General features: G+C 55.6%; 1 protein-coding gene and 1 non-coding gene across 2 annotated transcripts in view; one reads left to right on the plus strand and one right to left on the minus strand.

Annotated features, from left to right (window-relative positions):
* Positions 1-2,558: 2,558 nt before the first annotated feature.
* Positions 2,559-2,631, minus strand: TRNAE-UUC (transfer RNA glutamic acid (anticodon UUC)). Its single transcript has one exon. It is a non-coding gene; the product is annotated as a tRNA-Glu (tRNA).
* A 2,529-nt stretch (positions 2,632-5,160) lies between these two features.
* LOC110141872 (beta-galactosidase-1-like protein 3) overlaps positions 5,161-24,287 on the plus strand; it is a 36,657-nt gene continuing 17,530 nt past the window's right edge. Inside the window, exons 1-7 of the mRNA XM_070473709.1 lie at positions 5,161-5,283; positions 5,488-5,804; positions 18,414-18,482; positions 18,924-19,019; positions 19,555-19,663; positions 20,495-20,587; positions 21,874-21,955. Coding sequence (XP_070329810.1) covers positions 5,161-5,283; positions 5,488-5,804; positions 18,414-18,482; positions 18,924-19,019; positions 19,555-19,663; positions 20,495-20,587; positions 21,874-21,955 — 889 coding nt within the window. The remainder of the gene's footprint in view (positions 5,284-5,487; positions 5,805-18,413; positions 18,483-18,923; positions 19,020-19,554; positions 19,664-20,494; positions 20,588-21,873; positions 21,956-24,287) is intronic.

Raw genomic sequence — 24,287 nt, forward strand, 5'->3', positions numbered from 1 at the left:
ACTCAGCACCTGGAAAGGTGACTGTTTTACCGGGGAAACAGCTCGAGTGGAGGTGGGTGGTGGCACCAGCCTTCACGGCGGGCTGACCTCCGGGCTGCTCCTGCCGAAGAGCAGACTAGCACACTCACCCAGCCCGGTGGACCGGCACCAGCGTCTTACCTGTCATCCGGGACTGGACGCTAAAGGCCTTGGCTGGCGCTTTGGCAGAGCCAAGACACCTGGAAAGCCTTGGACGCTGGCTGCCTCGGGCAGTCCCCGGCCACCCTCGTTGGCCCTGGAGGTGCCTTGTAATGACAGTACAGCAACTGTGGAACTCACTGCTCTGGAAAACAGGCAGGTGGTGCATACACACACGCGCGCGCTCGTATACACACTCACACACACATGGGTAGGTAGACTGGTGCAGCCCTAGGGGGGACGATCAGTCTCAGGCGGTTGAGCAAACGAAGGCAGAGGATGGAAGGTGGGAGGGGGCCGATGGGGACTGAGAAACGCTCCCTCCTCCAGTGCGTCTGGGCCGGACAGCCCCAGGCAGCCTCCACCATCATCCCAGGCGGTGACCCATCACGAGAACTCCTCGTCATGTCCATGAGTCCCAGACCAGAAGCCTGACTCTCGGCGGGATCACCGCCCTGCACATCAGTCAGGACAGGTGGGGAGAGCTGGCACAGTGGGTGAGCCCAGGGGCCTGGCAGTGCCCTGACCTGGGGGACTGGGTGGCCTGGAGGCTCCGCCTGCCTCGTCTTGGAGGGCTGAGCACGGACGGCCTCTGCGCGTCTGCTTGGTTCAGCTCAGCTGAGAGTCGGCTGAGCTTTTCCTGAGACGGTCACTTCTTCAAACGGGGAACCTCCGTACGTGGACGCGGAGCTGCTTCCGACCTGGGGCCCTGTAAGTACGGGGTGCTGCCAGGTTGGGCTGGGGCGCACACTGACCCCCTGGCTGGCCCCGGGGTGATCAGAGTTTGGGGGGTGTGTAAATTTCTACTTCCCTCTTGTGAGTTTGTTCCCTTTAACCCTTACTGTGCCTCCGTACCGAGGGGCCCGCGTGCTGTGTGCTGCCAACCTCCACACTGCTGGGCGGCAAGGCACGCAAGGCACAGCCACGTGCAGAGGGTTAGGGTTAGGCCGGGACAACGCACACCAGACATGCGGACTCATCACGGGCTGGACGTGCACACGCAGGTTTCCACCTGTGGAAACTCAAAGCGGGGACCTACTGTCTGATAGAGAACCAGTGCAGGAATCCCCTGCGGGCCAGCGCGGCAGGGAGGCCACGGCCCCGGCCCACCCCCACCCCGGGCCCAAGGGCCCCACCCGAGGCTGCGACCGGGGCCGTCACCCCGTCCGGACCCCCGGCCCGGGGATCCGCCCTTTCTCCACGGCTCGCTCCTTGGTTAGAGGCCCAGGCCCTCCCTGCGGCCCTTCCAAGTGGCCTTCCCTGGAGTGTGATCCACGCACTTCATCTGTCGGGGTTCCTGACCTCTGGGCCGCTGGGCATTGCTTCCTCTTGCTTTTGAGTTTACTTCTCTACTTAGCTGCTGAACGTGGAGTCTGTCCTTGATTATTCCCACTGCTTGGCTCAGGGGACAAGATTGGAGGATCTGTCCATTTGGCCTTTTGAAGCTAGAGCTCTATGAATGCTCCAGGAACAGAGCTAACACTTACACACGTACAGTCCCTTATCCGTAATCTCTGCACCCACAAACACTAAAGCCTGAAGTGTCTTCTAAAATTATTTGGCAGCAAAGCTTGACCAGTGTGAGCAAATTTGGAAACAAAGCCTCTCAGGCGTTGACCTGACACATTCTAATCGTTTTTATTTACCCCTCTTTTTTTTTAAGAAGCATCGTGTGTTTTGGGTTTGGCGGTGCGGGGCCTTCGCTGCTGCCATGGCCTTTCTCTGGCTGCAGGGAGCAGAGCTAGGGTCTGCCCCTAGCTGTGGGGCACTGGCTTCTCTTGTTGTGAAGCACGGGTTCTAGGGTGCCCGGGCTCCAGAGCATGCACTTAGTTGTTGTAAGCATGTGGTGTCTTCCTGGACCAGGGAGCCAGCCTGTGTCTCCTGCGCTGGCAGGCAGGTCCTCAGCCCACTTCCCTGGTTTACCCCTGTTTACCCCTCTTACTGTGAAGGTCAGATGTTTCTGAGCAGAAGTGTTGCTGTATTTTCCACGAGTGTCACAGACTTGCTCTGTTAGAGTGTCCTATAACAGAGGGCTAAAAGGAAACCACTTCAAAGATAAACAATGTATACCCCACACACACTTAACATTATTACACGTAGTGGTAAACAACTGCTTGCTACCTGAAGCCTGAAAACAGGTAAGGATGGCTCTTAACACTTTTATTCAACATAGTACTGGGAACTCCCGCTACCACAATGGGATAAGAAGAATTAATAAAAGAGATTGGAAAGGAAAAAAACTGTATTTGCAGATAACATGACTGTTTCTGTTTTAAAAGATCATTTTCCCTCAATTTTCAGCTCTGTTTCTTCTATCCCAGATTCTTTTATTTATTTATTATTATTATTATTTTCTGGCCATGTGTCTTGTGGGACCTTAGTTCCCTGACCAGGGATCGTACCCAGGCCCTTGACAGTGAAAGTGTCGAGTCCTAACCACTGGACCACCAGGGAATTCCTAACGTAACTGCTGCTTTAGAAAGTCCCCTGGAACTGGGTTTTCAAAACAACCATGTAGAATTAATGAGAGAGAATACCAAGGTCACAGAATACCAGATCTACACAAGAAGCCCGGCTGCATTTTTCTATGCTAACAATGAATTTGCTGAAACTGAACTTGAAAATACCATACCGTTTAAAATAGCTCAAAAGAGGGACTTCCCTGGGGGCTCAGTGCTAAAGAATCCACCTGCCAATGCAGGGGATGGTTCAGGCCCAGGTCAGGGAAGATCCCACATGCCCTGAAGCGACTATACCCGGGAGCCGCGAATCCTGAAGCCCGAGGGCCCCAGAGCCCGTGCGCCACAATAAGAGAACCCACGGCAATGAGAAGCCTGCACGCCACAGCTGGTGAGCAGCCCCTTCACGCTGCAACTAGAGAAAAGTCTGTGCAGCAACAAAGACCCAGCACCGCCAAAAGTAAATAAGTGATTTTAAAATAGCCCCCCCCAAATGAAACACCGAAGTATGCAGCTAAAAAATATGCATAGGCTCTGTACGTTGAAAAAACACAAAATTCTGATCAAAAAAGTGAAAGTCGCTCAGTCATGTCCAACTCTTTTTGACCCCATGGACTATTCAGTCCACCGAATTCTCCAGGCCAGAATACTGGAATCTTCCCAACCAGGGATCGAACCCAGGTCTCTCGCATTGCAGGCGGATTCATTAACGTCTGAGCTATGAGGGAAGCCCCGCCCCCCCACACCAAAGTGAAAGAAGACCCAAGTGAATACAGAAACACAGCATGTTCATAGATTTGAAGACTCAACACAGTGAAGATGCTAAATCTTCCTAAGGGAGGGGGAAGGTCTAATGCAATTCCCATCAAAATGTCAGCATGGCTTTTGGTAGAAATAGAAAAGCTTTCCCTAAATTGTACATGGAAAGTCACAGACCCTAGAATAGTTTTTAAAATCCTGATAAAAAAGATTACAGTTCTGTGGCTGTAAAACCAAATTGATAAAGCAGTATACTCAAAGAAATGAAACATTGCGCTTCTGTGTTTAAGAAAGTCAAGGCAGCCCCCTGTATCCAACCTAAGAATGAGAGAGAGAGGGACATTGTACAAAATTCTTAGGGAGGTCGGGTCTCAAGGATGGACATGTACCTGTAATGAGCAAGACAAGAATAACAAATACACACAATGCTCCCTGAAAGCTCTAGTCTTGATACCGATCTGGTACCACGAGCTCTGCTCTTGCCAGTGGCAGAGGAAAAGCAAGGGCTTCAGGGAGAAAAGGCCAGAGGACTGTCTGATTTTCCAGTCCCTGAAGAGATTTTTATCCCGGGAGGTCACATCCAGGTGTTCCAGACAGGGTTCAGCGCTCCTTTCTGCGTTCAAATCTCTACCCCGACCTGCGTTTCTGGTCTCAGGAGACGTCCCCACTGTCTACCCTGCTCGCCTGGGCCTCCAGCACAGGGGCTCTCTGCCTCCTCTCTCTCAAGCACCTGCTTCATCAGTCAATTACCAGAAGTTCCCCATTTCACCTGGAAATTCTCCTAAAATCCCTTCCTGTCTTCGCGGAGTGTAGGGGCCAGGAGAACAGCTCGGGTGCTCCTCCTGGGATCCCCGGCTCCTCGATGACCTGCTTCTCACCTCGCCTCCACCGTGCACCAGGCAGTCTCCTTAGAACTGATACTCGGCTTGACGGTCTGCCTGCAGCCTCCTGCAGGAGACGCCGCGGCGCCTTGGTGCCCAGCAACGAGGCCCCCGCGGTGACCCGCGCCGCAGACACTGGATGCACTCTCCGTCCACCGGTGTCCCTCTGCGCCCCCCTCTGTGACTCTCCCATCTCCTGCAGCGGGTTGGGGAGACGCCTCCCCTGGGGCTCACGCCCGCGCCCGCGCCCCCGCGCCCGGTGTCCTCCTTGCAGAGCGTCTGCGGCAGTGGACCAGGAGCCAAGGGGCGCGCTGACCGCCTGCCCTCCGCAGCCGCCCTCGGGTTCTCCTCACGCCCTGCAGTCCCGGATGCTGCTGGAATTCAAGCTCAGGGCGATGACCCTAACCCTCCGGTTCCTTCCCGCAGCTGAGAGGCGTCTGTGCGCAGAGGCATCCGTCCCGCTGTTCCCTCCGCCTCCTCCCGCGTCGGGGGACCTGGGCGCCTCCCCTCGCGGGGATGGGCTCCCCGCCGCGCTCCAGGTGAAGGGCCCCCCCATCCCGCAGCCCATGGGCCCTCCAGGCGCGGGTTCCCTGAGACCCCCCCGCCGCTCTGCGTCCTCATCCCGGAGCCTCCGAGACCTCCCGCTGTCTGTCCGCGGTCAGCCTGGGGCAGGCGGCCTCGCGGGCCCTCAGACTGCCCGGGGCGGCAGTCCCCCAGCGCGGCCTCTGCCCGGGCCCAAGCCCGCCTCGGCGAGCACCCCCGGGAAGAAGGGCGGCCCCGTCCCCTCCTCCACGTCCCCGGGACCCCTCCACGGTGTCCCTCCTGCCCTGTTCGTGGCCACAGGCCTCTAGGAGGCAAAGTCCACAGGCAGCCCTCTGCGCAGAATGAGGCGGGCGGCGGGACAGCCCCGGCGGCCCTGGTTCAGCACGGAGACGCGCTCCCGCCGCCGGCCGCCTGGGCCGCTCCGGGGTCCCTCCGACGCCTCCCCCGCCTGCCGGAGTCACGCGGTTTCCTTGTCCTTTCAGCCCCCGTCTCTCCTGGAGAAGAGTCTTTTGCGTCCTTTTCCTGCCACTTGTTTCATCGAGTTTTGCTCCTCCGGCGAAACACAGAAATAACTTTATATTCGAACACAGAAAGCTGCACCCGAACCCTCGCAGGTCTGCCTGAGCAGGGGGGAGGCGGCCCCTCTCCTTTCTGGGCTGAAACTGCAGCAGCGTCTGATTTCTGTCATGGAAGCTGCTAGCGCCTTCTCTCCGGGCGGGGTTCCCAAAGCCTCGCTCTCGCCACCCCACCTCTTCCTCTGGGCCCCCAACAGGTTTGACTGGTCGCACCTGACGCCCTGCCAGCTGAAGAACCGCTCGCGGGGGATTCAGACTGAGGAGCGAGCCGGGCGGAACCCCTACTTCACGCTGGAGGGCCACGAGTTCCTCATCCTCGGGGGCTCCGTCCACTACTTCCGAGTGCCCCGGGCCTCCTGGAGAGACCGGCTGCTCAAGCTGCGGGCCTGTGGCTTCAACACCGTCACCACGTGAGTGCGACGCGGGGCCGAGCCTCCGGTGCGCGTCCTGCGCGTGCTGTTCACTGCGGCGCGGCTCCGCCGTCCTGCTCAGGTTGCCGTGGCCCGTCCGCTCCCGGGGAGCGGGAAAGCGGCCAGGCCTCACCCAGGAGCCTTCCCGGTGGGAGGCCCCAGGCCCTTCAGGAGAGCCGCTTTAGGACGGATGCTCAGAGCAGACTTCTAGGTCACGGCCTGCGCGGCTCCGCCGTCCTGCTCAGGTTGCCGTGGCCCGTCCGCTCCCAGGGAGCGGGAAAGCGGCCAGGCCTCACCCAGGAGCCTTCCCGGTGGGAGGCCCCAGGCCCTTCAGGAGAGCCGCTTTAGGACGGATGCTCAGAGCAGACTTCCAGGTAAAGGCTTGTTTGCTTGTGCGTGCTCAGTGGCTCACTCGTGTCCGACTCTTGCGACCCACGGACTGTAGCCCATCGGGCTTCTCTGTCCATGGGATTCTCCAGGCAAGACTCCTGGAGTGGGTTGCCATTTCCTTCTCCAGGGGATCTTCCCGACCCAGGGAAGTTTGCCTCTTACGATTGCCTATGAGAGAAAGGTCTATCATAGTGCCGGCGCGTATATGTCCCCAGTGGTGGTGTTATAAAGAAATGCAAGCGCGGCTTAGTCAGCGTGATGTTTAACCTGATTGTGTGTCGAGAGGTGACATGGTTAAGGTGTACTGACAACGATGGGATTTCTATGCATCTTTGTGGCCTTACGTGGTCCTGACAACTGTCGGTGTACAGTCCCTACCCTGAGGGTTCTGCCAGCCGGCTTCCAGGGTCAGTTTTGCCCAGAGACCTGCCACATCCCACATTGGAGCAAGGCTGCCTCCGAAGTGGTGGAGCAGGGATTCCTGCCTGCAGGCACCTGACTGGTGGAGAAAAAACCACGTCCCAAGTAAAAGCCATATTTGAAAGAGGAACAGTGGTGGTCCCTTCATAAGGGACCATTTCCAAAAATGTCTTGAAGCTGATAAAAGCAGGAGCTGATGATGGTGGGGTGACGGTGAGTCCAGAGCGAAAGTCCAGAATGGCTGTGCCGGAGCTCTGGGAACAGGTGCCAAGCGAGGGTCGCTGGCAGGGAGGCCTTCCCGTGGAGCGACCCTGCCCAGAGCCCAGAGCCCCCTCCCCCAGGACATGGGTGCCGTGTTCCCCGCCCTGGGAAGAGGGGCCCAGGGAGGGGAGCATCGTCGGTGGCCGTGGAGGGCCTGCTGGAGGGTCAAGCAGGCCCCAGGCCCCACGGCCCTGTGGCCCCTCAGGACTGGAACCGGCTTGGGCAGCGGGGTTACCTGCCTGGAGCTTCGCATCCCTTCCTGTGAGGTTTTGTTACCAAGTCCAAGTGCGCTTGGCAGGGTATTTCATCATTTTATGATGCAGAGTGTAGTTTTCTGGTTTTCTTATCTCTTCAAAATGACAGTAACCTAAATTTATTTCCTATATTATCTTCTTAAACATCATTACCCTCCAGCTAAAATCTTCTAATTGTTGGAACAGGGACTAACCGAATGAATTATTGTAGGTTATTTAGGTCAGCGATCCATAGCTATTCAACTTTATTTCTACTTGTTTAATTAAAAACATCTGTTCTTGGCCGTGCTTTGTGGCGTGTGGGATCTTACTGCCCAGCCAGACCTGACCCTGTGTCCCCTGCATCGGGAGCCCAGAGTCTTAACCAGTGGACCCCCAGTGTTAAACTTTATTTTTCTATTTCTTGATGATACGTATGTCACCAGCAATTTGAAAAGTCTGTTGTTTTCATGGTCAGGCTGTGGGGTTTTGTTTGGTAACGTCAAGAAAAAGTGAGGGCAGTCCCGAGAATCTAGGACTTACCATATGTAGAAGGAAGGAGCGGAAACATGGTAGTGGATACCCTGGGGCACATAACTCAAGGTCTACATCGGTGACTGTATTCGTCACGTGCATTCCAAAAGATTTCCACCTGCTTGCCCGCCCTGGTTAAGCCTCCACTGGTCGTTCCGGATGATACTTACACTGCATGGAAGTTTGGGTGGAGCAGGGACCTCAGCATGTCCCCATGCCACTGACCGGTCCCAGCTGGACCCAGAGCAGAGGCCCTTTGCACCCGAGTGTCCCCGCCGCCCCCTTGTGGCAGAGCTAAGCATCGCACTCACTGAGGGGCCAGGGCTGCTCCGCACCAACCTGACCTGCAGGGTGGGCTGGAGGCTGGGGGCAGTAAACTGATAACTGGCTCACCTCATCTGCAGATACTTCAATCACAAAGTATTGCTGAGTTCTGCTGAGGTCTTTCTGCATCTACTGAACGGATGATACAGTTTTTATTCACTCTTCTGTTAGACCAATAGTGTTAGTCGCTCAGTCATGTCCCACTCTATGCAACCCCACGGACTGTAGCCCGCCCCAGGCTCCTCTGTCCATGGGCTTCTCCAGGCAAGAATACTGGAGTGGGTAGCCATTCACTTCTCCAGGGATTTTCCCGACCCAGGGATCAAACAGGTCTCCTGCAATGCAGCCAGATTCTTTAGCATCTGAGCCACCAGGGGAGTGCGTTAAAGCAGTAAATTATATTGAAGTTTCCTGATATTTAGCCCATCCATGGCTCTGGGATGAATTCTACTTGGTTATGAGACATGTAGCTGTGGGCATCCAATTCAGATTGCTGAATTGGATTTGCTAGTGTTTTATTTCAGCGATGTACCTTTATGATGATAACTAAATGACTTAAAATTTTATTTGAGTGTCTTGCTCAGTTTCTAAATCAATCTCATAATACACTTGTGAGCTGACTTTCTCTTCTTTTTCTATTCACTGAAAATATTTTGCAAAAGAAGTATTTTTACCTTGAATGTTTCTTAAAAGTCACTTGTAAAACTCTGTGACTACTATCTTTTGTGGCTGTGTGGTAAAGGTTTTAGGGACAGTATAACTCTCTTGAATAGTTATTTAATTCATGCTTCTAAAGGGCTTTCCTCATAGCTGAGCTGGTAAAGAATCCACCTGCAATGCAGGAGACCCTGGTTCAATTCCTGGGTCGGGAACATCCCCTGGAGAAGGGATGGGCTACCCACTCCAGTATTCTTGGGCTTCCCTTGTGGCTCAGCTGGTAAAGAATCTGCAATGTGGGAGACCTGGGTTCAATCCCTGGGTTGGGAAGATCCCATGGAGAAGGGAACAGCTATCCACTCCTATATTCTGGCCTGGAGAAGTCTATGGATGGTACAGTCCATGGGGTGACAAAGAGTTGGCCGGGACTGAGCGACTTTCACTTTTCTATTCTAAAATGTTCCCTGTTTTATTTTACACTCTTTTTTCCTTTCCTTTCTTCTTTCAGATTGACTGGGACTTAAAAAATTCTTTCTTGGAAGTTATACATCATCCAGAGTTTGGGGGACTTTTTTCCCCCCGAATCTTGTGTAAACTTTAAGTCTTTTCAAAGAACTAACTTGTCAATTTATTAATCCTCTCTCTATAAATCTCTAATTGAGCTGCATTTGGCTTGTGATCACAGACTAAGAGATGTCGGTTTTGGAGTTTGTTGAGATTTGCTTTGTGTTTTACAGCCGCACCTTGTGTTTGTGGTTCTAGGTGCGTGTTCCACACAGTCAGCTACCGCGCGCTGTGTTTGAGATTCAGTCTTTCAACTGTGCTGTGCAAGTCTGTATTCTTACCATTTTAATTTTTTTTTCTTTGCTGTTGTTGTCTTCATCTTATAGAGAAGTATTTTAACTCTTTCCACTGAGGCTGTGGATGGACCCTTTCCCCCTCTGGTTCAGTAACCTCCCTGAGGCTGTGTATTCAGAGCACGCAATGCCGTGATCATCACATCTTCTTGAGGCTTCATTCCTTTTATTACTACTTGATGCTTTTCTACATCTATTTGTGAGGGGTTTTTCTTTGCCTTAAAATCCATTTTACCTGCTATTTAAGAGTGATAGACTAATTCTTCCTCATGTATATCTTTTCCCATATTTCTGTTTCAACTTGTTTTTAGAAGTTTTCTTTAAAGTAAATCACTTGTAAGCATCGTTTAGCAAAACTTTTTCATTCTATTCTCTCAATGTCTAGGTATAAACTTTTCCAGGCATATTTAGTCTTGAGAAAACCAATTTTTCATTCCTTCTCACAACAGGAGATCTTTAAATACAGTCGGTTCTGCCATCTCTTCAGTTCAGTCCTTGGAGGACCTTCTCCGTGGAGGATCCTCTCTTTTGCCATTAGCCCCACCCGCCGTAGAGCCGCCGAGCAGACTACTCACAAACTGCAGAACAATTGTGCATGTGAAAGTCACTCAGTCTCTCCAACTCTTCGTGACCCCATGGACTGTACAGTCCATGGAATGCTCCAGGCCAGAATACTGGAGTGGGTAGCCGTTCCCTTCTCCAGGGCACCTTCCCAGTCCAGGGATGGAACCCAGGTCTCCTGCATTGCAGGCGGATTCTTCACCAGCTGAGCCAGCAGGGGAGCCCAATTACACCAAAGAAATTCAGTTATACAGAACAATTACACCAAAGAAATTCAGTTATACAGAACAATTACACCAAAGAAATTCAGTTATATAGAACAATTACACCAAAGAAATTCAGTTATACAGAACAATTACACCAAAGAAATTCAGTTATACAGAACAATTACACCAAAGAAATTCAGTTATACAGAACAATTACACCAAAAAAATTGTTATACAGAACAATTACACCAAAAAAATTCAGTTATACAGAACAATTACATCAAAGACGTTCTCACACTGTTAAGAAAGTTCTAGGGCCCACAGCAGATTTCCCAACCTGGGGAATCTGGTGAAGGGAGTGAGACTCCCCAGGGAATTTGACTTTGGAGGCCAGTGGGATTTGATTACAGAATTTCCACAGGACAGGCAAACAGACTCTCAAGGGCATGAACAAAACCTTGTGCCCACCAGGACCCAGGAGAAAGGAGCAGTGACCCCACTGGAGATGGAGCCAGACTTGCCTGTGAGTGTCCAGGAGGCTCCGGCCTCAGGCCAAACAACAGGGAAGGAACACAGCCTCACCCATCAACAGAAGATTGGGCTAAAAATTTACTGAGCATGGCCCCGACCATCAGAACAAGACCGTTTCCCCCTCAGTCAGTCTCTCCCATCAGGAAGCTTCCATAAGCTTCTTATTCTTACCCATCAGAGGGAAAACAGAAAGAAAACCACAATCACAGAAGACTAACCAAACTGCTCACATGGACCACAGCCTTGTCTAACTCAATGAAACTATGATTCATGCCATGTAGGGCCACCCAAGTCAGCCGGGTAATGATGGAGCTCAGTTCAGTCACTCAGTCGTGTCCGACTTTTTGTGACCCCATGAATCACAGCACTCTAGGCCTCCCTGTCCATCACCAATTCCCGGAGTTTACACAAACCCATGTCCATCGAGTCGGTGATGCCATCCAGCCATCTCATCCTCTGTCGTCCCCTTCTCCTCCCACCTTCAATCTTTCCCAGCATCAGGGTCTTTTCCAATGAGTCAGCTCCTCACATCAGGTGGCCAAAGTATTGGAGTTTCAGCTTCAGCATCAGTCCTTCCCATGAATATTCAGGACTGATCTCCTTTAGGATGGACTGGTTGGATCTCCTTGCAGTCCAAGGGACTCTCAAGAGTCTTCTCCAACACCACAGTTCAAAAGCATCAATTCTTTGGCGCTCAGCTTTCTTTATAGTACAACTCTCACATCCATACATGACTACTGGAAAAACCATAGCCTTGACTAGATGGACCTTTGTTGGCAAAGTGATGTCTCTGCTTTTTAATATGCTGTCTAGGTTGGTCATACTTTTCTTCCCAGGAGCAAGAATCTTTTAATTTCATGGCTGCAGTCACCATCTGCACTGATTTTGGAGCTCCCCAAAATAAAGTCTGTCACTGTTTCCATTGTTTCCCCATCTATTTGCCAGGAGGTGATGGGACCAGATGCCATGATCTTAGTTTTCTGAATGTTGAATTTTAAGCCAAATTTTTCACTCTCCTCTTTCATCAAGAGGCTTGTTAGTTCTTCCTCACTTTCGGCCGTAAGGGTGGTATCATCTGCATATCTGAGGTTATTGATCTTTCTCCAAGCAATCTTGATTCCAGCTTGTGCTTCTTCCAGCCCAGCATTTCTCATGATGTACTCTGCATATCAGTTAAATAAGCAGGGTGACAACATACAGCCTTGATGTACTCCTTTTCCTATTTGGAACCAGTCTGTTCCATGTCCAGTTCTAACTGTTGCTTCCTGACCTGCATACAGATTTCTCAGGAGGCAGGTCAGGTGGTCTGGTATTTCCATCTCTCTAAGGATTTTCCACAATTTGTTGTGATCCACACAATCAAAGACTTTGGCATAATCAATAAAGCAGAAGTAGATGTTTTTCTGGAACTCTCTTGCTTTTTCAATGATCCAACGCATGTTGGCAATTTGATCTCTGGTTCCTCTGCCTTTTCTTAATCCAGCTTGAACATCTGGAAGTTCACAGTTCACCTAACATTGAAGCCTCACTTGGAGAATTTTGAGCATTACTTTGCTTGTGTGTGAGATGAATGCAATTGTGTGGTAGTTTGAGATTCTTTGGCATTGCCTTTCTTTGGGATTGGAATGAAAACTGACCTTCTCCAATCCCATGGCCTCTGCTGAGTTTTCCAAATTTGTTGGCATATTGAGTGCAGCACTTTTAAAGCATCATCTTTTAGGATTTGGAAAAACTCAGCTGGAAATCCATCACCTCCACTAGCTTTGTTCATAGTGATGATTCCTAAGGCTCATTTGACTTTGCATTCCAGGATGTCTGGCTCTAGATGAGTGATCACACCGTCGTGGTTATCTGTGTCATGAAGGTCTTCTTTGTATAGTTCTTCTATGTATTCTTGCCACCTCTTCTTAATATCTTCTGCTTCGGTTAGGTCCATACCATTTCTGTCCTTTATTGTGCCCATCTTTGCATGAAATGTTCCCTTGGTACCTCTGATTTTCTTGAAGAGATCTCTAGTCTTTCCCATTTTATTGTTTTCCTCTATTTCTTTACATTGATCACTGAGAAAGGCTCTCTTATCTCTCCTTGCTATACTTTCAAACTCTGCATTCAAATGGGTATATCCTTCCTTTTCTCCTTTGCCTTTTGCTTCTCTTCTTTTCATAGCTACTTGTAAGGCCTCCTCAGAGAACCGTTTTTCCTTTTTGCATTTCTTTTTCTTGGGAATGGTCTTGATCACTGCCTTCTGTACAATGTCACGAACCTCCATCCATAGTTCTTCAGGGACTCTGTCTATTAGATCTAACCCCTTGAGTCTATTTGTCATTTCCACTCTATAATTGTAAAGGATTTGATTTAGGTCATACCTGAATGGTCTAGTGGTTTTCCCTACTTTCTTCAATTTAAGTCTGAATTTGGCAATAAAGAATTCATGATCTGAGCCATAGTCAGCTCCCAGTCTTGTATTTGCTGGCTGTATATAGCTTCTCCATCTTTGACTGCAAAGAATATAGTCAATCTGATTTCGGTATTGACCATCTGGTGATGTCCATGTGTAGAGTCTTCTCTTGTGTTGTTGGAAGAGGGTGTTTGCTATGACAAGTGTGTTCTCTTGGCAAAACTCTGTTAGGTTTTGACCTTTGTTTTGTACTCCAAGGCCAAATTTGCCTATTATTCTGGGTGTTTCCTGACATCCCACTTTGCATTCCAGTCCCCTATAATGAAAGGGATATCTTTTTTGGGTGTTAGTTCTAGAGGGTCTTGTAGGTCTTCATAGAACCGTTCAACTTCAGCTTCTTCAGCATTACCGGTCCGGGCATAGACTTGGATTACCGTGATATTGAATGGCTTGCCTTGGAAATGAACAAGATCATTTTGTCGTTTTTGAGATTGCATCCAAGTACTGCATTTCAAACTCCTTGTTGACTATGATGGCTACTCCATTTCTTCTGAAGGATTCTTGCCCACAGGAGTATATATAATGGTCATCTGAGTTAAATTCACCCATTCCAGTCGATCTTAGTTCACTGATTCCTAAAATGTTGATGTTCATTCTTGCCATCTCATGTTTGATCACTTTCAAATTGCTTTGATCATGGACCTAAAATTCCAGGTTCCTATGCAATATTGCTCTTTACCTTATCAGACTTCACTTCCATCACCAGTCATATCCACAACTGGGTGTTGTTTTTGCTTTGGCTCTCTCTCTCTTCATTCTTTCTGGAGATATTTCTCCACTGATCTCCAGTAGCATATTGGGCACCTACCCACCTGGGCAGTTCATCTTTCAGTGTCCTATCTTTTTGCCTTTTCATACTATTCATGGTGTTCTCAAGGCAAGAATACGGAAGTGGTTTGCCATTCCCTTCTCCAGTGGACCATGTTTTGTCAGAACTCTCCACCATGACCCATCTGTCTTGGGTGGCCCTACATGGCATGGCTCACGGTTTCATTGAGTTAGACAAGGCTGTGGTCCATGTGATCAGTTTGGTTAGTTTTCTGTGATTGTGGTTTTCATTCTGTCTGCCCTCTGATGGAGGAGGATAAGAGGCTCATGGAAGCTTCTTGATGGGGGAGACTGACTGAGGGGGAACTGGGTCTTGTTCTGATGGGCGGGGCCATGCTCAGCAAATCTTAAATCCAATTTTCTGTTGATGGCTGGGGCTGTTTCCCTCCCTGTTATTTACCTGAGGCCAAACTATGGTGGAGGTAATGAGGATAATGGCGACCTCCTTCAAAAGGTTCCACACATACACTGCTGTACTTAGTGCCCCCAACCCTGCAGCAGGCCACCGCCAACCCACACCTCCACTGGAGACTCCTGGACACTCACGGGCAAGTGTGGGTCAGTCTCTTGTGGGGTCACTGCTCCTTTCTCCTGGGTCCTGGTGCACAAGGTTCTGTCTGTGCCCTCCCAGAGTCTGTTTCCCAGTCCTGTGTGAGTTCTGGCGGCTCTGTGGTGGGGTTAATGGCGACTCCTCCAGTCCTGTGTGAGCTCTGGCGGCTCTGTGGTGGGGTTAATGGCGACCTCCTCCAGTCTTGTGTGAGCTCCGGCGGCTCTGTGGTGGGTTAACGGCGACCTCCTCCAGTCTTGTGTGAGCTCTGGCGGCTCTGTGGTGGGGTTAACGGCGACCTCCTCCAGTCCTGTGTGAGCTCTGGCGGCTCTGTGGAGGGGTTAATGGCGACCTCCTCCGGTCCTGTGTGAGCTCCGGCGGCTCTGTGGTGGGGTTAACGGCGACCTCCTCCAGTCCTGTGTGAGCTCTGGCGGCTCTGTGGTGGGGTTAACGGCGACCTCCTCCAGTCCTGTGTGAGCTCCGGCGGCTCTGTGGCGGGGTTAACGGCGACCTCCTCCAGTCCTGTGTGAGTTCTGGCGGCTCTGTGGTGGGGTTAACGGCGACCTCCTCCAGTCCTGTGTGAGCTCCGGCGGCTCTGTGGCGGGGTTAATGGCGACCTCCTCCAGTCCTCTGTGAGCTCCGGCGACTCTGTGGTGGGGTTAACGGCGACCTCCTCCAGTCCTGTGTGAGCTCCGGCGGCTCTGTGGTGGGGTTAACGGCGACCTCCTCCAGTCCTGTGTGAGCTCCGGCGGCTCTGTGGTGGGGTTAACGGCGACCTCCTCCAGTCCTGTGTGAGCTCCGGCGGCTCTGTGGAGGGGTTAACGGCGACCTCCTCCAGTCCTGTGTGAGCTCCGGCGGCTCTGTGGTGGGGTTAATGGCGACCTCCTCCAGTCCTGTGTGAGCTCCGGCGGCTCTGTGGAGGGGTTAATGGCGACCTCCTCCAGTCCTGTGTGAGCTCCGGCGGCTCTGTGGTGGGGTTAATGGCGACCTCCTCCAGTCCTGTGTGAGCTCCGGCGGCTCTGTGGTGGGTTAATGGCGACCTCCTCCAGTCCTGTGTGAGCTCCGGCGGCTCTGTGGTGGGGTTAATGGCGACCTCCTCCAGTCCTGTGTGAGCTCCGGCGGCTCTGTGGTGGGGTTAACGGCGACCTCCTCCAGTCCTGTGTGAGCTCCGGCGGCTCTGTGGCGGGGTTAATGGCGACCTCCTCCAGTCCTCTGTGAGCTCCGGCGACTCTGTGGTGGGGTTAACGGCGACCTCCTCCAGTCCTGTGTGAGCTCCGGCGGCTCTGTGGTGGGGTTAACGGCGACCTCCTCCGGTCCTGTGTGAGTTCTGGCGGCTCTGTGGTGGGGTTAGGCGACCTCCTCCAGTCCTGCGTGAGCTCCGGCGGCTCTGTGGTGGGGTTAACGGCGACCTCCTCCGGTCCTGTGTGAGCTCCGGCGGCTCTGTGGAGGGGTTAACGGCGACCTCCTCCAGTCCTGTGTGAGCTCCGGCGGCTCTGTGGTGGGGTTAATGGCGACTTCCTCCAGTCCTGTGTGAGCTCCGGCGGCTCTGTGGTGGGGTTAATGGCGACCTCCTCCAGTCCTGTGTGAGCTCCGGCGGCTCTGTGGCGGGGTTAATGGCGACCTCCTCCAGTCCTCTGTGAGCTCCGGCGACTCTGTGGTGGGGTTAACGGCGACCTCCTCCAGTCCTGTGTGAGCTCCGGCGGCTCTGTGGTGGGGTTAACGGCGACCTCCTCCGGTCCTGTGTGAGTTCTGGCGGCTCTGTGGTGGGGTTAGGCGACCTCCTCCAGTCCTGCGTGAGCTCCGGTGGCTCTGTGGCGGGGTTAACGGCGACCTCCTCCGGTCCTGTGTGAGCTCCGGCGGCTCTGTGGTGGGGTTAACGGCGACCTCCTCCGGTCCTGTGTGAGTTCTGGCGGCTCTGTGGTGGGGTTAGGCGACCTCCTCCAGTCCTGTGTGAGCTCCGGTGGCTCTGTGGCGGGGTTAACGGCGACCTCCTCCGGTCCTGTGTGAGCTCCGGCGGCTCTGTGGTGGGGTTAATGGCGACCTCCTCCAGTCCTGTGTGAGCTCCGGCGGCTCTGTGGTGGGGTTAATGGCGACCTCCTCCAGTCCTGTGTGAGCTCCGGCGGCTCTGTGGTGGGGTTAACGGCGACCTCCTCCGGTCCTGTGTGAGCTCCGGCGGCTCTGTGGTGGGGTTAATGGCGACCTCCTCCAGTCCTGTGTGAGCTCCGGCGGCTCTGTGGTGGGTTAATGGCGACCTCCTCCAGTCCTGTGTGAGCTCCGGCGGCTCTGTGGTGGGTTAATGGCGACCTCCTCCAGTCCTGTGTGAGCTCTGGCGGCTCTGTGGTGGGGTTAATGGCGACCTCCTCCAGTCCTGTGTGAGCTCCGGCGGCTCTGTGGTGGGTTAATGGCGACCTCCTCCAGTCCTGTGTGAGCTCCGGCGGCTCTGTGGTGGGGTTAACGGCGACCTCCTCCACGAGGGCTCATGGCACACCCAGGTCTGCTGCACCCAGTGCCCCTGCCCCTGCAGCAGGCCGCTGCTGACCCGGAGCTCCGCAGGAGATGCTCAAACACAGTTCTGGCTCCGTCTCTGTGGGGTCTCTGGGTCCTGGTGCACACAAGGTTTGATTGAGCCTTCCGAGGATCTCTGGCGGGATGGGGTTTGATTCTAAATGCACATTTGCCCCTCCTACCGTCTTGCTGGGGCTTCTCCTTTGCCCTTGGAAGTGGGGTATCTTTTTTTGGTGGGATCCAGCCTTCTCCTGTGGACGGTTGTGCGGCAGCGAGCTGTAATTTTGGAGTTCTCGCAGGAGACGATGAGCGCACGTCCTTCTGCTCCGCCATCTTGGGGAAGGAAGATGGCGAGTTCTGAGAAAGCACTGGAGAAGGGAGAGGCGCCCACTCCAGCATTCGTGCCTTGAGAACCCGAGGAACAGCATGAAAGGCCGTAACACAGCGGTGCTGTTGTTTTAGTTGCTGGTTGTGTCCGATTCCCGTGTCCATCTCTCCATGTGGACTGAGGCCCGCCAGGCTCCTCTGTCCATGGGCTTCTCCAGGCAAGAACACTGGCGTGGGTGCCATTCCCTTCCCCGGGGGAGCTTCCCGGCCGAGACTGAGCCTGCATTTCCTGTACTTGAGGGCCACGCTTGACCGCCGAGCCTCTCGGGAAGCCCTGAAGCAACACGCGCACTGCTGAAAGCCGGCACTCTGCAGCCCCGCGGAGCGGGAGCCGTCGGGCTCGGGAGAGACTTGAGCGAGGGCAGAGCTAGGACCTGCGCTGCTGACACACGGAGCACCATCCCCGATGCACACAGCCTGTAACAAACATGTTACGTGCTTCTCGGCCCTTCAGCCGCAGCCCCAGGGGAAGGTCCCGACAGGGTGCTTCCTGCAAAGGCTAAACATGGTGCCTTCTTTTATCTCTGTTAGCCTCATAGAAACCCCGCCTCTGTCGTTACTTGGATTAATGTTTAGCAATACTTGGTAGGTATATATAGACATTTATGGTTTTTACCTTTTTTTGAATTTTCTAATGGATATGACAAAGGATAGGGTGGTGAGTGGGATAATTTATGGATAATTCAAGGACTTTAGAATCAGGATTTTCGCAGCTTAGAACACAAGTGGATAACAGATAAAGGACCTACTGAAAATAACCACTGTGTGTGTGTGTGTCACAAGGTTTACGTACCAGTGGGAACTTCAGCTTTTTCCACAATAGAGCTCCCTCAGGGCTTGGGACTGACCTGGCAGTTTGGAGGAAAGAAATAGAAGCATGCTCTTTGTACTTCCCTCTTCCCTGCCACAGCTACGTCCCGTGGAACCTCCATGAGCCGCAGAGAGGCACATTCGACTTCTCCAGGAACTTGGACCTGGAGTAGGTTCTGGCACTCGGCCGGGCGGGGCCGGGGGCCTGAGGGGCGGGGACCCACGGGGCATCCTGAGCAGAGGGGTCCGCGGGGGGAGCCTGTGCCGGGCCCCACGCCCTCCGTCGTGACCCCGCCACCCCCCGGCCGGGCCTGCCCCCCTTAGCCTGGCCCGAGGCCCCTCCCCAGGTGCCCGGCTCTGCAGGGTGGTCCCCGCTGGGCTGGAGGCCTCGGGTCAGGCCCTCGGTCGGACTCCATGCCCCGGGCGAGGCTCTTTCTTCTCCTCGTGCCCCAGAGAGGCCGCGCTGATGTCCCAGGCTGGGGGCTCGGTGGTGACTCTGGGGGGGGGGTGTCCTGCCCTCAGCGTCCCCAGCCCCCTGGGGAGGGCCGGGCCAGTGAGGGGAGGGGACGCTGAGCTCTGAGCCCTGAGAGTGGGTGACCCCGACCCCCAGGGCCTTCATCCTACTGGCGGAGGAGGTGGGGCTGTGGGTGATCCTGCGTCCAGGCCCCTACATCTGCAGCGAGATGGACCTCGGGGGCCTGCCCAGGTGAGCGGGGCCGGCCTGGAGCTGTGGCCTTAGTGGAGCTCTGCTGACCCTTTGGTCCAGTCCGAGGACAATGGCGCCTGTTTTGGGTCTCATTGTCGTCACAGCAACGCGGGTGGTGATGCTGTTTTGTTATACCTGGAGCTGGCGGGATCCTCGTGGGTCCACGCTTCCCCTGGTGGACAGTCTGCCTCCTGGTCAGTGGAAGCTTTGCCCTCTGGGACAGGTGGGTCTGCAGTCTGGCTCAGGAGTGGGACCCACGCCCTGCAGGTGACCTGGGACCACTTCGTTCCTGCTGTCGGCTCCTCTCTGTCAGACTCCTCAGCCTCAGAGGAGAGCTCGCTCTGTCCCTAAGCCTGTGTTCTGCTCACAGCACAGGCTATTCATGAATTGACAAAGAAGGCAGGAGAGTGTTCACAGATGCTCACAACGCCTGTCCTTAGGACATGGGTGTGTGGCCCCTCCTGAATGGGCCCTGGACGTGAGGGTGGACCTGGGACCCCCTCCTGCCTGCTGAGCCTGCCCCCCCACACCCCAGCTGGTTACTGCAGGACCCCACGTCGCAGCTGAGGACCACCGACCGCAGCTTTGTGAACGCCGTGAACAAGTACTTCGACCATCTGATCCCCAGGGTGGCTCCGCTCCAGGTGAAGGCAGATGGCTGCGTCCTGTGATCTGCTGCAGGACCACGGCTGTCCTGGCTAGTGTCCGCAGAGAAGGGAGCTGACAACCCGCAGTGGGAACTCCAGACTCCCGCCCCGCCGTGCCCTTTCTAGGGCTTCGGGGGGGTGGAGGTGGCGTGCCAGTGTCCCGCCTTGTGTTCACAGAACTGCCCACGAGGGCAGGAACTCCAGACCCCCGCCCCGCAGCGCCTTTTCTAGGGCTTCTAGGCAGGGGAGGAGGGGGGGGCGAGCCAGCGTCCCGGCTCCAGCTCAGGAGTTGAGCACATGCCCCTCATAGGCCACCCGGCAGAGTTGCAGGGCTGGAGCGGGGCGGCCACCACTCTGCCCGCGGTGGGCTGGGCTTCAGGGAGCAGAGGCTCAGAGTGGACGGCGGTGAGATCACCTTCAACCTTGAAGATGGTGTGCTCGCATGTCCGGGTCCCGTCGATGGCTCAGCAGCCGACTGGGAGCTCTGAGGAGTGGGTGCAAGGGAGAAACAGACTGCCGAGAGGGCGGCAGGGCCGCTCAGGGGCTGGGGCCCCTGGCCTGGGGGAGCGGGGCTTGCGGGTGGAGCCAGTGCCCCCTCCGGCTCTCTCTGGGTGGTTTCCATGGTGATGGGAGTCAGAGGGTCTGGCGGGGGAGGATGGGGCGCAGGAGGGGAGGGGCCAGCGCGGAGCCCCGCCTCCCGAGCAGGTGGACCACGGAGGCGACCCCCGAGACAGGGGACGCCAGCGGGCCGCGGTTTGGGGCCGGTGACTGAGTGGCTCCCAGACCGGGCTCGGGGGGCTCACCAGCCGGCCTGCCGTCCCGTCCTAGTACCACAGGGGAGGCCCCATCATCGCGGTGCAGGTGGAGAACGAGTACGGCTCCTTCTACAAGGACACGGCCTACATGCCCTACCTGCTGCAGGTGAGCCGTCTGCCGTCCTCCGGTCCGGGCGACCACCGTCCGGGCCCCAGGGCCGCGGTCCAGCGTCTGTGTGAGTCCGCACGTGTGTGACTGCACGCGGTCAGGGAGGCCGGGGAGGCCGGGGCGGCACTGGCGTGGGGTGAATGTGCGGCTCCTTGCCCGCCTTCTCTGGCTCACGGTTCCCGCCGGAGCCGGGGGCGGGGGGGCGGGGGGAGCGTTGGGGGGCACCCTGTCTTTCGCCGTCTTTGCCGTCTAGGGGGCATCTCAGGTCGGGGGTCACCCGCGGTCCTGGTGCTCTTCCCCGGGGTGAGGCCCCGGGCCCCCAGCCTGCAGGAAGCAACCAGGGCGTGAGTGGAAGGCAGGGTTCCCACGTGTCTTGCCCACCTCAGGCATGCGCAGTGGGGGAGCCCCTGCAGCCGATGTCACCCCCGGCCCCCCACTTCCGTCTCATTCAGTGAGATTCTGATTCCTGGATCTGTAGACTGTGCTGGTCGACTCGCTGTGGGCCCCAGGCTGGCTCAGTGAGCCCAGGACGCACAGACGGGGTCCTCGGCTGGGGTGTCTGTCTGCTCCGTGTTCCCTGAGTGCGCGTGGTTTCCAGATGGGACCCCCCCACCCCACCTCCCCGGGTGGGCGTCCCTCAGTCCAGACAGGACCTGGGTTTGCGACTCTCACCTCTCTCGGGCCCCACGGCCCCGCCCTTCCCAAGGCTCCCCTGTCCCTCTGTCAGTCTACCTGGGTCTGCACGTCTAGTGATCGCTCACTTCCTGTCTGCCCCTCCCACTGTCAGCCACCTGTCCATCATCTGTCTGTGTGTCTGTCGTCTTTCTACCTGTATGTCAGTTATCTATAAATCTATCACTTACCTCTTATCTATCTACCTGTATATCATCTGTCTATACATCTATCATTTATCTATTATCTATCAGTCCATCTATGTATCTCTCATCCATGTATCTATCTCTCCACATCTCTCTGATTCTCCCCAGATGTAGGAACCCCCATTCCCTGGTGGACTCAGCTCTGACCTCTTCATTTGAGCCACAGCTACAGGGTAGCGGGGCTCACCCCCTTCATGTGCCCACCCCTGGGAAGACCGCAGACTGGCCAGAGCACCCAGGCCCCAGCTGGCGGGGACGTCCTGGGCAGAATGTTGACGCGGGTCTTCCTGTCTAGCACCCATGCTGTTGTCTGAGCCCTGGCATATTTGTCTCCTACTTTCCTTGTATTTCCCTCTTTCAAGGAAAACAAGGGGGTGATTTCATCCTGTCCAACTCTCTCCACAGGCCCTGCTGCAGAGGGGCATTGGAGGGCTGCTCCTGACCGCAGACAGCACAGAGGAAGTGACGAGAGGACACACAAAGGGAGGTAGGAACTCAGACTTAATGTTTTAGGGGAGAGGGTAGGCTGCGGCAGGACCTCTGACTCCTGGAGGAGCCTCAGCAGGGCCAAGTGCACACCACACCTGACCCCAAGGGCCCGGACGTCGGGCCGCGGGTGATGTCCCCTGGTAAGGACTCGGGGTCAGGGGTGGACCCAGACGTGATGTCCCCTGGTGAGGACTCGGGGTCAGGGGTGGACCCGGGTGTGATGTCGCCCTGGAGAGGACTCAGGGTCAGGGGTGGACCCGGGTGTGATGTCATCTGGAGAGGACTCAGGGTCAGGGCTGGACCCGGGCGTGATGTCCCCTAGTGAGGACTCAGGGTCAGGGGTGGACCCGGGCGTGATGTCCCCTGGTGAGGACTCGGGGTCAGGGGTGGACCTGGGTGTGATGTCGCCCTGGAGAGGACTCAGGGTCAGGGGTGGACCCGGGTGTGATGTCATCTGGAGAGGACTCAGGGTCAGGGCTGGACCCGGGCGTGATGTCCCCTGGTGAGGACTCGGGGTCAGGGGTGGACCCAGGCGTGATGTCCCCTGGTGAGGACTCGGGGTCAGGCGTGGACCCGGGCGTGATGTCCCCTGGTGAGGACTCGGGGTCAGGGGTGGACCCGGGTGTGATGTCACCCTGGAGAGGACTCAGGGTCAGGGGTGGACCCGGGTGTGATGTCACCCTGGAGAGGACTCAGGGTCAGGGGTGGACCTGGGTGTGATGTCATCTGGAGAGGACTCAGGGTCAGGGCTGGACCCGGGCATGATGTCCCCTGGTGAGGACTCAGGGTCAGACGTGGACTCAGGCGTGATGTCATCTGGTGAGGACTCGGGGTCAGGGCTGGACCCAGGCGTGATGTCACCCTGGTGAGGACTCGGGTTCGGGGGTGGCGTGCCCACGGGCAGGCTCTTGGGTCCTCACTCCTGACATCTCCCCGGAGCCTCCTCCTCACACCTTACCCTCTTTCCCAGTTTTTCTGTGGTTTAGAGTCTGGGCTGGAGCTGGCCAGAGTCAAGCTTCCCCGGGCCTGGGAGCTGTGTGGCGGCAGGAGGCAGTGCTGAGTGGGGCCCGGCCTCCAGAGCCAGCTGGGACCCCGGCTGCAGTCACTGCGGGCACTGCATATGCCCCTGGGCAGCAGGTGGCGGCGGGATGTCACCCAGCAGTGGAGGACAGAACTGAAAGGCCCCGGCCGCGGGGGCAGTGACCAGGGCAGCAGGTGTCCAGGGAACACCTGTCACGTCATCTGCCCCTTCTTGGTGGCATGTCGCTCTGTTACTGCTGACTGTGGACCCTGTGCTGACCGTGGGCCCTATGCTGACCATGGACGCTGTGCTGACCGTGGATGCTGTGCTGACTGTGGAGTGTGCTGACTGTGGACCCTGTGCTGACCATGGATGCTGTGCTGACCGTGGACGCTGTGCTGACCGTGGAGTGTGCTGACCATGGATGCTGTGCTGACTGTGGAGTGTGCTGACCGTGGACGCTGTGCTGACTGTGGAGTGTGCTGACCGTGGACACTGTGCTGACTGTGGAGTGTGCTGACCCTGGAGTGTGCTGACCGTGGAGTGTGCTGACCGTGGACCCTGTGCTGACCGTGGAGTGTGCTGACTGGACGCTGTGCTGACCATGGAGTGTGCTGATTGTGGACCCTGTGCTGACCGTGGACCCTGTGCTGACCGTGGATGCTGTGCTGACCGTGGACGCTGTGCTGACCATGGACCCTGTGCTGACCGTGGAGTGTGCTGACCGTGGACGCTGTGCTGACCGTGGAGTGTGCTGACTGTGGATGCTGTGCTGACCGTGGAGTGTCCTGACCATGGACGCTGTGCTGACTGTGGACCCTGTGCTGACCATGGACCCTGTGCTGACCATGGACCCTGTGCTGACCGTGGAGTGTGCTGACCATGGACGCTGTGCTGACCGTGGAGTGTGCTGACCGTGGACGCTGTGCTGACCGTGGAGTGTGCTGACCCTGGAGTGTGCTGACCGTGGACCCTGTGCTGACCGTGGAGTGTGCTGACCATGGACTCTGTGCTGACCGTGGAGTGTGCTGACTGTGGATGCTGTGCTGACCGTGGAGTGTGCTGACTGTGGACCCTGTGCTGACCGTGGAGTGTGCTGACCATGGACGCTGTGCTGACCGTGGAGTGTGCTGACTGTGGATGCTGTGCTGACCGTGGAGTGTCCTGACCATGGACGCTGTGCTGACTGTGGAGTGTGCTGACCCTGGAGTGTGCTGACCGTGGAGTGTGCTGACCGTGGACCTTGTGCTGACCGTGGAGTGTGCTGACTGTGGACGCTGTGCTGACCATGGAGTGTGCTGATTGTGGA

This window comes from Odocoileus virginianus, chromosome 10 (genome assembly GCF_023699985.2).
Source record: "Odocoileus virginianus isolate 20LAN1187 ecotype Illinois chromosome 10, Ovbor_1.2, whole genome shotgun sequence".
NCBI lineage: Eukaryota > Metazoa > Chordata > Mammalia > Artiodactyla > Cervidae > Odocoileus > Odocoileus virginianus.